Below are 13,455 nucleotides of genomic sequence, written 5' to 3'. Positions count from 1 at the left end.
AGTGAAATCAACCGAAGCTCAAGTAATTCACTCTCTCTTGGCTCTGATACCATGTTAGGATTAGCCATGGAAATGGAGAAGAAAAGCGAAGCAGAAGAGCAAATTTGGGAATTTCACTATTACATTAGTTGAAATGATGTACAGCCACAGACTGTAGTATACAGCTCCACTAACTAACTAACCAACCTAACTTCCTACAATAATAATAATAATAATAATAAAAGACTCTAACTTTGTGTTATTTACAAATTGACTCCTAATACTAATAACTAACTAACATGTTATACTTCAATAGGAAGGCTCAAGTAGATAACAATGATCATGAAGTCCTAAGAATTCTAATTCATAACACTACAATATATTTCGACACGAGAGCAATGTATAGATAGGCGCCAAAGCAACTTAACCTGGGAAGTATTTTTAAAGAAGATAATAATAATCACAATAACAACAATAACTTCCAATATGAAAATTGAAAATTCCATTTCATTCCTAGTTTGCCTTATAGCCCGTTTGGCCAAGCTTCTAAAATCAGCTTATTTTGAGAAGTGCTTTTCTCAAAAGTACTTTGTAAAAAAGTACTTTTGGTGAGAAGCAGTTTGAGTTTGGCTAATTAATTTGAAAAGCACGTTTGAGCAGTAATTAGTGTTTGGCTAAGCTTTTGAAAACTGCTTCTAAGTGTATTTTTCTCAAAAGTGTTTCTGAGAAAAGTGCTTTTGGAGGAGAAGCTATTTTTTTCTGTTTCTCCAAAACTGCTTATGCTTCTCCTCAAAAGCACTTTTTTTCCTTCCAAAAGCTTGGTCAAACACATCAATTTTTGGCCAAAAGTGCTTTTGGCCAAAAAAAGCACTTTTGGCCCATAAAAAAGCTTGGCCAAACCGGCTATTAGTCTGTACCCTTTTGTGGCACTCCCTAGCTGCTTTTGGTTATTCTAGAAAGAAATAGAAGTCACTATTTGATGTCCAAAGATGTCGAACATTTCTCTTGTGACAGAGCAATGGGCTGATTAAGGAAGATGGGCCTGACTTTAGCTAATTTGAATGCATGGCTAGTTAAGTTATGCTTTAACTAGTAACAACATATATATGTGGAAAAAAATACAACACCTATCATTTTTGGTCCATCAATGATTGCCTATTTTCCAGAAATAGATAAGCACTTGATAATCAAATGTCTCCGGCGTTCTTGAATGCATGAATAACTCCCAACAACTTTTGTAATGTTGTGTGAATAGTAAAGCTTTTATTCCGGTCAAAGAAAGAAATACATTAAACTTTAGTTTCTAGTTCATTTAAATTATGGTTAGTTAATGGAAACATGTTCTAGTATCAGTTCGAAGGGAGTATGTATCTCTTGGTTAACCTAATGCCTAGATTTTGGACAAGAGTTTCTTAACTATTCTACCACGTATTTGTCCCACACTAATTGTTTGTCTTAAGTTTTAAGTTATTCCTTATTTAAATTAGGCAACTTTATGCTCATAATTCGCTCTGTTCTGCATGATTATTCTTGCTTGTCCCCTCTCCATTTGGCTCCTGCAAATAGAGATGCATTATGCATATAATTGATTAAAGAAAACAAGGGTTCATCACCAGGTTTCCTTTATCCAGATAGTCTCCAATTGGTGAACAAAGATTTGTCTGATTTAATAGAACAGCGTGAAGACAATGCAAAACTTGAATGAACTGAAGCTGGACATTTTCTTGACTCGTATTGCCAAATTCATCTTTTTAATAGTTGCCACAAGTAATTTGGCAATATAAGTAGTAGCTAGTAATGAACAAAAGAAACTATTTTCTACTGAAAACAACTGCTGAAAACACAGGGACTTTGCCGCAACATGTTTTTTATTATCCTCCGCAAACAAAATGCTAGTTAATAAATGGCAAGCTGAACTAAATTGATGCTAGCCATGTGATCACAATTGTGCTTCTTACTTTGTGTGTCCCATCTTTCCAAATCAGGGATCCAAATTCAGGTGCTTTTAGACGAGATTTTGTCTCGAAAATCACCTTGTAAGATAGTTTCTGGTGTTTGCTGGTGAAATTCAATCTTGATGGCTCAACCTTCACGACTGCACCTTCGAACGATGAGACTCTAACATGGTAATTTGATATTGGAGAAGCCACATTGGTGACTGTTCTGTGAAGCGTCAGCGTCGAAACTTTTGCGTCTTCAGGAAAAACTGCAGAAATGGCGGGGTAGTTCAAGTCCCCTGGATTAGCAAGCGAGTGATGGCAAGTTCTGTTGGAGAACTTTCCAAAAACCATTAGCTGTGAAGGGCTGAGTTGTTGTGTGCATAGGAATTCGAAGTAATCCTGCGCCCCTATGTCATAAACCAAACCAGGGTCAACAGCTTTCCGTGGATTTATGTGTCCTGCACCATGATCATATGGGGTCGAAGGCGTAGCTGTCGAGGAATCTTTTAGAGAGTTGCAAGTGTTATCGTGCACATAAGCTGTTGTCATGAGTGCAGATTTAATAGCTGCAGGACTCCAATCCGGATGCCTAGCCTTGAGCAAAGCAGCAATGCCACTTACATGTGGACATGACATTGAAGTTCCAGACAATATGTTGAAATTCGTCCTTCGTTGATCGGTTGGCAAACTAGATGGACCTAATGCACCAGTCCAAGCTGCAAGAATATTCACACCTGGTGCCACCATATCTGGCTTTAGAATCTCCAGTGTTAGGAAATTAGGTCCTCTCGACGAAAATGCAGCAACCACTGGAGAAGGCCTGATCCCTAATTTAGTACCAAGAAATTTCAAAGTGGCAGTGGCATTTCGAGCTGAAGCGTAATGCTTGATTGCTCTTCCTTCTCTTTCACCAACTGCTACTGCCGGAAGAAGGTGACTATCCGCAACCAGCTCTTCCCCATTAGCTGCAGTGTTTGTCAATATCATTCCTACACCTCCAGCATCTTTCACTACTTGCCCCTTTTGAACCCGAGGACTAATTCCTCTGTCACATATCACAATTTTCCCAGCAACTTCCGCACCATCTAAAGTACCCTCTAAACACAATGAACTCGGCATGGGGCTGCTCGAATTATTTCCCAAGTAAATTAAACTATACTGTTTTTCCGTTGAAAGATTCCTCCTACCTTTATAAAGTGAAGCTCCAGTTATAACTTTACCTGTCCCGAGCTTAACTGTTGCTGGAAAATCTCTGTCCATAGTGCTGGCTCCTACTGTAGTAATCCATGGCGAAACATTTGTAAGACTAATTGGATCAGGCCCACCATTTCCTGCCGAGCATGAAACAAATACCCCTTTTTCCATAGCCCCAAACGCTGCAATTGACAAACTGTCACGATTATAAGACGAAACACCACCACCTAATGAGATGGAAAGAACATTAACTCCATCCGCAACAGCTTGATCAACTGCAGAAAGTATATCTGAGCTGAAACACCCACCCACCCAGCAAACCTTGTAAGCTGCAACCCTTGCACCTGGAGCCATTCCTCGCGCAGTGCCATAGGCATAGCCCAAAAGATTGGCGCCGCGGACTACAGAGCCAGCAACTGTTCCAGCAGTATGAGTGCCATGTCCATCTTGATCTCGTGCTGATTTGTACTCACCTCTTTCATTTATTTTACCTGATGCTGCTTCATACCCACGGTAAAATATTCTAGCACCAATAATTTTTTTACTGCAGTGATGTTTTTCAAAACCACGTCCTGTTTCACATGCACCTTTCCAGTGAGCTGGAATGGGTGTCATGCCGGTATCATTGAAGCTTGGGCTTTCTGGCCAAATTCCAGTGTCAAGCACACCTACAATTACATTGTGGTCTGCTAATTTATCAGACCACAACTTGCTGCTGTCCTCTCGGTCAAGGCCAAGGAACAGAGGACTTCTAGTTGTATGTAACTGATATTTAGTCTCAGGAAAAACAGCTAAAACGCCAGGTTGTTTTTGTAGTTTACTTACTTCTTCTTCACTGAGGTGAGCAGCAACTCCATGAAAAGCAGTCTGGTAGCTGTAAAGAATTCTCTCTTGTTCATCCCCTGCAGTTTCTTTCTCTGTTCTTGATGATAGTACTGATTTTACTAGTGATGAGTACCATTTCACATGGTCAATGAATACATCTGGTTTTGCCCATTTATCCATTTGGATGATGTACGTTTTCTTTATGTTTTGGATATTACTAGTTGTACATACGGCTAGGCTGAAGCCAAGACATAGTGATACAAAGAAAAATAAACATTTCACTAGTATTCCAGCCATTCTCTCGGAAAGAGGAGGAGAATGGGGGAGAATGGAGAAGAAAGATATATGAGTAATGTTTCTAAGAGTCCGTCGGTGTGTTAGGTATTGAACATTGTTGCAGAAAAGGTGGTCCTTTAAGATGTCTCCTTGTGCAGGTAATAAAGAAGGTGGTTGTTTTCATGAATGTATCGTTTTTATTGACAAGTGAGAGCTGGCTGAGGTGGGCTAAAGTTAATAAGTTATGGTCCATGTGTTGCCATGATTAATAAAAAATGTCCTATCATACTATATATTTGCATCAAAATGTATTATTTTATCATGTTACTGCAGCAATAAAATTGAGTTGAGATTATGTATTAATTAGGATTAAGTAATAAAATTGTGCAAGGTTTTTCATATCACATACCATCTCCGTTGCAAATTAGCTATTGTGTTTCGTTTTTCATGAGTCAAATTGTATAAATTTTCACCAATATTCTAAAATCTATTTTTTTAATCATACTGGCGGGAGAAAAACTACAACTTGTTATAATTTTCGTATGGTTTTCCAATAGTAATGAGCTGACCAGAAATTCCAATTTCGATTACAAAATATGACGACCCGATGGGTCATTTTGAGTAGTAGCTCTTATTCCTGTGGTTCGAGACCTTTATTAGCTCCATTTAGTGTTTGTCAATTTGCTTGCGTAGTTCGCGTCTTTTTCCGAAAAGAATTTATGTGAAAATTTGAAGAAAATATGGTTTTTTGCTTTAAAAACAACTTGAGTTGACTACGATCAATATTTTGTGTAAACGACCTTGGATCGGTATTTTAACGATCCCGGAGGATCCGTATCGTGATTTTAGAAATGGGCATATGCCCGGAATTAAATTTGGAAGTTCCTAACTTGATTTGACTTGTTTTGCCAAAAGCTAGTAATTTGAAAGTTTGAAAAATTCTTAGGTTTGGTTGTAGGTTGAGTTTATGGCTATCGGATTCGGACTTTGGATCCGGGACTTGGTATAGGTTCATTTTTCTATTTAAAACTTGTCTGTAAAATGGTGCAAATCGGAGTTGGTTTGATAGGATTCGGACGCGTGGTGGTGATTTTTGAAGTTCTTGAGTTTCTTTGAAATTTTCACGCATTTTTCATGGTTCTAGGTATTATTTTAGTGTTTGGATCGCACGAGCGAGTTCTTATGAAGTTATTACACTTGTGTGTATGTTTAGTTTGGAGCCTGAGGGGCTCCGGTGAGTTTCGGATAGGCTACAGATCATTTTTGGACGTAAGAGATAGCTGGTTACAGCTGTTTCTGGTGTCTGAAGCTTTGTGCTTCGCGAACGTGAAGGTAATCTCGCGATCGCAAAGGGGAAAATGGGACTGGGGCGGAATCGTTCTTCGCGAATACAAGGACACGATCGCGAACGCAAAGTAGTGGGGGGCTTACCATTCGCGAACGCGTTCGTCCACTCGCGAATGTGTAGGGTTATAGGGATCTAGGAGGAATTTGTCTGATATTCTTCGCGAAAGCGATCCTTGGATCGCGAACGCGAAGGTTGGGGGGACTAAGCCTCAGCGAACGCGAAGAGTATCTCGCGTACGCGAAGAACACCTAACGCCCAGTGATTTAAACACTCTAAAGTTGAGATTTGAGTCATTTTTCACCATTTCCAAGTTTGAGCTTGGCCTGAAGGCGATTTTGAAGAGGTTTTCCATCCCAACTTCATAGGTAAGTAGATTTTAACTTATTTCATTTTATTTCCATAAACACGCATTGATTTTAACCTTTAATTTATGCTTTTTCACGATAGAAATTAGTGATTTAAGTAGAAATTGAGATTTAGACCTCAAATTGAGGTCGGGTTTCAAAATTAATTACATAACCAGGATCGAGGGTGAATGGGTAATTGGTTTAGTCCAAATCTCGAGTTTTGACCAACCGGGTCCGGGGTTGACTTTTCCCAAAATCATTAAAGATTGAATCTCTTTTACTCGTGGGTAGTTTCTAAAGGCTAAATTAAATTATTTGAACTATATGTGTCTCGATTTGATTAGTTTGGAGGCTAATTCTAAAGGAAAGACCATGGTTATGCTTTGAGTTGCGGAGTAAGGTAAGTGCGGTGTCTAACCTTGACTTGATGGAATTAGGACTAGTTGACTTATTTGTTATGTGTATTCTGTGGGAAAGCAGCGTATATGCAAGGTGACGAGTGTATATGCACCGTCACGAAATTTAGCATGTAGCATGCGGGGTTGGAGTATTTACTTCCATATTTTTATTTGTTCCATGTTATTTCGTGCTATATGCTTTAACTGTTACATGTTTTTATTTGACATCTGTGTAATATTTGTTACTTGTTATTTAGCTTCTATTTGCCTTGATTTGTCCACTTTCCATGCAATTTCTGCTTATTTGCTACTTGTTTTAATTTGCTTTAATTGTATATTTTAATTATCACACGTTTTACCCGTTCCCATTGTATGAGATTTTTAGATGATGGACTTTCTCCATTTATTTTGTGGTTCTTTATTGCTGGAACATTTCACCCCTCCGTGTCGATACTTTGCAAGTATTATTATTGAGTTATTTGAGTTAATGGTTTAAACTTGTTTGGGGATCAGGTTGCACGCCGCAACAATATTGAACAATATTGAAATGATAAGAAGGAATAAGACCGGATTATGATATAAACAGATGATGATATGGTGTGATCGGGTTGCGCGCCTCAATTGATTTAATATGTGGTACTGTACTGGTTTGAGATTGTAGAGTCGTTCTTGGTATTGTAATATGAGATTTGAGGTTTTGTTATTCTGAGTTCACTGGCAGTTGGTTTTCGGATCCGTTTCATGAGTTTATTGCTTTATCCAATTCTTTTTCTCTTATTATTATTGTTTCACACAGGTTATTTGTGAGTGACCTGCAATAGCCTCGTCACTGCTTCGCCGAGGTTAGGCTCGGCACTTACAGGATATATGGGGTCCGTTGTGCTCATACTACACTTATGCACTTCTTGTGTAGATACCGAAGTTGATCCCAATTGCGCATAGTGAGATTGCTCGGACTTAGCTACTTGTGGAGACTTGCGGTATAGCTGCATGGATTTCGCAGTCCTGAAGTCCCCTTCCATTCTATCATTACTGTTTATTTCGCTTCAAAATAGTTGTATTTTGTTTGGAATTTATTTGTAGTACTATAGATGCTCATGTATTCGTGACTCCATATTCTGAGTTATGTTTAGACTGCGTTATTCAGTATTATATCACTCTATTTCAGACTATACGGTTATTATTGTTAACATTTTGATTAGAATTTTTAAAACTGGTTAAGAAATTTAGCTAACGTTGGCTTGCCTAGCAGGTGAAATATTAGGCACAATCATGGTCCCGAGAGTTGGATTCTGAGTCATGACAAGTTGGTATTAGAGTACTAGGTTTCTTAGGTCTCACGAGTCATGAGCAAGCTTAGTAGAGTCTAGAGGATCGGTACAGAGACGTCTGTACTTATCTTCTAGAGGCTATAGAGTTTTAGAAAATTTTCGCGTCTTTCTTTCTCTATCTTTCTTACTCTATCGTGGACCTCATGGAGAGCGTGGCCCAGAATGGTGCATTTCCAGTGGCACCAGCTTTCTCTCAGGCTAGGGAAGGAGCACAAACTCCCACTACTCACACTTCGGAGCAGATGGCTCTCATATATCAGACTCTAGTAGTTCCAGCAGTTAGGTAGTTTAGCCCGTTATTGCTACACAGCCCGAGGAGTGGCCTACGATGTCTTTTGAGGGATTGATGAAGTTGGATATGTTTACCAAGCTCTTTCTTGTTCATTTTAGAGGTGCACCTTCTGAGCACCTGCATGATTAGTTGGACGGTTGCCATGAGGTATTGCGCAACATGGGTATTATAGAGACTAATTGGGTTGACTTTTAGATGACATGTTCTACCAAGAGGTGCTGACAGGATTTTGAGTAGAACAGACCAGCAGGTTGACGTCCTTCACTTTGGATCAGTTTTTGCATTTATTTTTGGAGAAGTTTATTCCTTTCACTCTAAGAGAAGGGTACCGCAGGCAGTTTGAGTGCCTTTATTAGGGTAACATGACTATTACCCAGTATGAGACCCAATTTGTTGATCTAACTCACCATGCAGTTATCTTATTCCCTACTGAGAGGGAGAGAGTGAGGAGATGCATTGATGGACTCACTTTAGGAATCAGGCTATAGATGGACAAAGAGACTAGGGATGATATTTCTTTGTAGAGGGCCGTGGAGATTGATAGGCAGATCGAGATGATTCGTAGTCAGGATAAAGAAGTGGTATCTGAGAAGAGGTCTCGTCACTTTGGGGGCTTCAGTGGTGCCTCATCTGGAGGCAGATGTTCATTTGGCAGAGGCCATCCTCCTAGGAGGATTCAGTAAGCACTCCAGGCATCCCACGGTGCTTTAGGAAGTCGTGGTTCATATGGGTATCATCCGGAGTAGCCAACATTCAATACACCTTCAGCTCTTATTAATGCACCACCGCTATAGAGTCACTACAGTGGCTATCCGGTCTGTCAGGGTCAGGCTCAGATTCATCAGCCTCAGCAGCTGAGAGTGTGCTTTAAGTGTGGAGGTATAGGTCACATCAAGAGGTATTGTCTCAAATTGATGAGCAGCAGACCTCAGAAGGGTTCTCGTGCCATTGTGTCGGCACCAGTTGCTCCATCGCCCGCACACCCAGCTAGAGGTGGGGGTCAGACAGCTAGAGGTGGAGGTCAGTCCATTAGAGGTGGAGGCCAGCCAACTATAGGTTTCCCGAGGGGTGGAGGTTAGAGTGGTGGGGCCCAACCCCGTTTTTATGCATTCCCAGCCAGGCCTGAGGCAGAGTCATCTGACGCCGTCATCACAGGTATTGTTCTAGTTTGCTATAGAGATGCTTCAGTTCTATTTGATTCGGGCTTGTAAGCACGTGATTTTTGCCCAATATGAGAATTACTCCCAAAAAATTCAAAAATAAAATGATTTTTCTTTGATGTGCAATTTTGTGATATTTTGTGATATTTTGAATAATTATTTGTATTTGTCTGTGCATGTTTATTTGCTAAATTAATAAAAAATACAAAAATATGTCGCATTTTGCATATAGGATTTAATTCTACAATTGTTAGTGATTAAATTTGTTTTACAAAAATTAAAAATTACAAAAATAGGCATCGTTTGCATTTTTAGCATTTAATGTCCAAATATACAATTTTATGCTTAATTAATACTTAATTGTGCGTTAATTGTTATTGAGAGTTAATTTGCGCTTTTATAACTTAATTTAGTTCTTAATAATAGTTTAAGTATTTTTATAATTTAGTTTTAGAGAAATAAAAGAAGAAAAGAGAGCGAAAATATAAAGAAAGTCGGAATTGGGCCTCTTCTTCGATTTCAAGCCATAGGCCCAAAAAATGGCCCAATCTTCCCTACGACCCAGTCCATTTCGAAATGGGTCGACCCAGTCCATAACCCAACACCCTATTATCTTGCATTTCAAAAAATAAAACAAAGAAAAACAAAAAAAAAATAGAAGAAAACCCTAAAAAATGCCTAAGCATCCGCCCCCCCCCCCATTTCTCCTTCTTCTTCCTCAAAACTCCAAAGCACAACCATGGCTGCCCTCACCAACATCGACCACCCTCCACCATGAACACCCCCTCACGTCGTCACACTCACACACACATACACAAACAAACGACACAACAGTCCATCATCCCAGCGTTGTTTCTCCATTGACGAGCTCAAGCTCGACCATGGACTACCCGTTGCGTCTGCTTCAGCGTCCGCAATAGCTGCTGCCTCACGTCGTCTTCTTCAGCTCAAACAGCCATAGCCACTGCTTTGTCGTCCTCCACACGTACGCCGCTACTATCGCGGCTTCTTCTTCAACTCCTTTTGCTCGCCGCAGCTGCTTCCTCATCGTTCAAACGCGCCATTGCTGCACGTTTCCCCTACTGCTGCTGCGTTCCGGCCTGTTACTGTTTCTCGCCGCGTCCAGTTCCCCGACGTTGCTGTTTCGCGGCAGCTTCTCCATTTGAATCAACGTGAGCAGCTCCGCGTCCAGCTTCTTCAAGAACAAACATTGAATCAATGGTTGCGGACTGCTGCTCCTTCCTCTCCATCTTCTTCGTTTATTCGTCGTTGTTTCGAATCGGTTAGTTGATTTATGTTTTCAAAATTCGTCCATATTTTTTTTTGTTGTTCGTTGTTTTTCGGATTCAAAGTCGATAAATGATTCAATGTTTGTTTTGTTTGTCCGTAGTTGAAATAATTTTAGTTTGTTCATATGTTTCGTTAAATTAATTTTCAGATTTCAAAATAGAAGTTTAATTAGTTGTTTTCATGTTTATTTCATGTTTGTATTATTGTTTAAGTAAGTATTTGTTAGTTTGATGTTTGTTAGATTCAAATTGAAATTTAATCAACTATTTCTTCAATTTGTTTCATGTGTTTATGTATTGTTAGAAATTGTTAATATTGTTAAGTTCAAGTTTAAGTTCATAATTGTTTCTTCGTCGATCTTGTTATTTGTTTAAAGAATTTAGTTGTATTAAAGGAATATATTGTTTTAATCGTTTAATCCGTCATGTTTGTTGTCTTAAAATAGATTCATTCATGTTCATACTTTGTTTGATTGTTCTTGAATCCGAATTTTGTATAGTTTGATTTCTTGTTTACCATTTATGATTATTGCTTGAATTGTTCTCATAATCTTGTTTAAAGTTTAATATAAGAATTGTTTGTTGTAATGTTGTTAGAATTGATTTTAAGTTCAATATGATTGAATTTAGAAATCTTCATACTTTGTTTGTTGTTGGTGTTGAATCCGAAAATAGGATTGTTTGTTGCTAAAATATTGTTCAATCAAATTTTAGTTGTTCTTTGTTGTTCAATTTGTGTTCATGTGATTTGTTGTTGAAATGTTGTTAAAATCATGTTCATGTGATATTGTTGTTATGATGTTCATCCGTGTTCATATTGTTGTTTGAACATTGTTAGAAATTGATCATATTGTCTATATTTTGGTTAAGTTTGATTAATTGATGTGTTATAGCTGATGGGTAGTTTGGTAAATTTGTAATACGTTCAGGGGTAGTTTGGTAATTTCAGTAAGGTCGGAAGGGGTAGTTTAGGAATTGTACATTTTGTAATTATTTATTTGAAGCATGGGGGACAAAATGAAATGGGGTGGGTTGTGATATGATTATTTAATATAAAGGGGGGACAAGATTTAAATTAAAGGGGAATCTTGCATTATTTTAAATAAAGCATGGGGGACAAAATATAATGGGGTGGTGTGATATGTTTATTTAATGTAATGGGGATGAGTGGGAAGATAATGGGTTGGGTAGAGAAAAAGTATTGATTTAATTGATTAAAGGATTTATGGGATGGGATATATATATATGAAGTCTTGAACACAAGAAAGGGGAGAAGAAATACATACAGAAAAAAAAGAGATTGAAAAAAAAAGCTGAACATTTATTCCGAAAAAAACATTGAAACTCTCAAGAAAAGAAAAACATACAAAGAAAAAAAAAGTTGAAAATTAGAAGAGAAAGTAGTACACACCTGATAAATATTCTGGTATACAGGTGTAGAAATTAAGGGTTGAAGATTAACTAGCCTTTCAAAAATCTGAAAATTTCCCTTGGTTTCTGTCCATTATTTTCGGCATTCCTGGATTTTATTTTGAATTTTTCAAAGCTGTCACTGGGATTTTCGTTGACTGGTTATTGCTGGTTATTGTTGCTGTTGCTGTGTTACGTATTACGTTGCTGACTTTCTTCTTCTTATATTGACAATATCAGGTACACAACTGTAATTTTGGCATTTTGTAAGCTGAAATGAAGAATGGAGTGTTAAATTTTTAATTTAGTTTAATTTAATTTTTTGTATTGTATTTAGGTTATTCATGTATTATTATTCTGTAAATCACTGTCATTTGGCATAACTAGGCATATTATAGCGACATATTAAATAACGCCTTAACCAGATTATTAGGAAATATATTTAAGCTTGATTATTAATTAAAACTGTTTAATAACAAAAAATAGAAGAAATAACGTAAAAATGGCGTTATTGAATCAGTTTGGCAAAAATTAACTAAGTTCCTTATTCATAAGGTTTTTCGTCAACGATAAGTTAATCCGAATCATGTAGTCAATTTCAGTTATAACATGAATTAGTTTGCGAACAAGTATTAGGACATGATGAATTAAAACAAAGTTAGTTAATGTTAAATTGTTTAAATTTTTAGAAATATGATTTAGTACTCAAGTTTTTATTTTTATTTCTTTCAATTTTCAGTATTTGTAAATAATTAGTTTCAATAAGCTTAAGTCTTACTAACAATTTGAATTTTAATCCAACTATGGGATAATTAGTTTTTTTTTATTTTTATTTTTTTACTTTTCGATAATTCCATGTTGTATTTATGATTATAATTTTATTACTTTCTGTTAATATTTGTTTTCCTCTTCTATTTAATATGTCATTTTCAAGAATGTAGATATTGATTTTACATTTATAAACAAACTTAGTAATAATAAAAGGTAGTCATTAAAGGATATTCTTAAAATAAGGAAGGATTTCACTAAAAATAAATAGATGAAAATAATACAAAAATTTACAGGATTCTCCAATCTCATTTATTTATTTAAATTTTTTTTTTTTTAAAAAAAAATTTTATTTAGAATTTGGGATGGATTGTTTAGTGAATTTCACTTCCTTCCCCAAAGATAATGACGCGCTAGACTCTTTAGGCGCGATTTAATCAATTTTACCTTCTTAAACTCGGATGCGCATTTCATGCGACCCAAATCTAAATCTTAAAACATTGAATAAAAATGTGTTCCGGATTGCGGGTGCATTTCATGTGACGTAATCCAAAGACATGTTTTAAACGATGTTCACAATTTTTTTTTAAAAAAAATAATAATAATAATAAAGTGGTAAAAAGTTAAATTTGCACATTGGTTCATAATTGTATTTAAAATCAGATAAATAAGCCGAATATGACAGTTGAGCGACCGTGCTAGAACCACGGAATTCGGGAATGCCTAACACCTTCTCCCGGATTAACAGAATTCCTTATCCGGATTTCTGGTACGCAGATTGTAATATGGAGTCATTCTTTTCCTCGATCCGGGATTAAAATTGGTGACTTGGGACACCCTAAATCTCCCAAGTGGCGACTCTGAAATGAATAAATAAATCCCGTTTTGATTGTCCTTT

The 13,455-nt window shown here is 37.2% G+C and overlaps 1 protein-coding gene across 1 annotated transcript; it reads right to left on the bottom strand.

Annotated features, from left to right (window-relative positions):
* Window positions 1-1,621: 1,621 nt before the first annotated feature.
* On the bottom strand, window positions 1,622-4,401 carry LOC104236855 (subtilisin-like protease SBT1.3). The gene has a single exon (XM_009790878.2). It carries the CDS (start codon window positions 4,233-4,235, stop codon window positions 1,896-1,898), a length of 2,340 nt encoding a protein of 779 aa, XP_009789180.1. The 5' UTR covers window positions 4,236-4,401; the 3' UTR covers window positions 1,622-1,895.
* Window positions 4,402-13,455: the final 9,054 nt, after the last annotated feature.

Source organism: Nicotiana sylvestris, chromosome 3, assembly GCF_000393655.2.
Source record: "Nicotiana sylvestris chromosome 3, ASM39365v2, whole genome shotgun sequence".
In the NCBI taxonomy this organism is placed as follows: Eukaryota; Viridiplantae; Streptophyta; class Magnoliopsida; order Solanales; family Solanaceae; genus Nicotiana; species Nicotiana sylvestris.
This window is presented reverse-complemented; position numbering and strand designations above follow the sequence as displayed.

Bases quoted from the DNA above. Each gene is read 5' to 3' on its own strand.
- LOC104236855 (XM_009790878.2), bottom strand. From the start codon at position 4,235: ATGGCTGGAATACTAGTGAAATGTTTATTTTTCTTTGTATCACTATGT.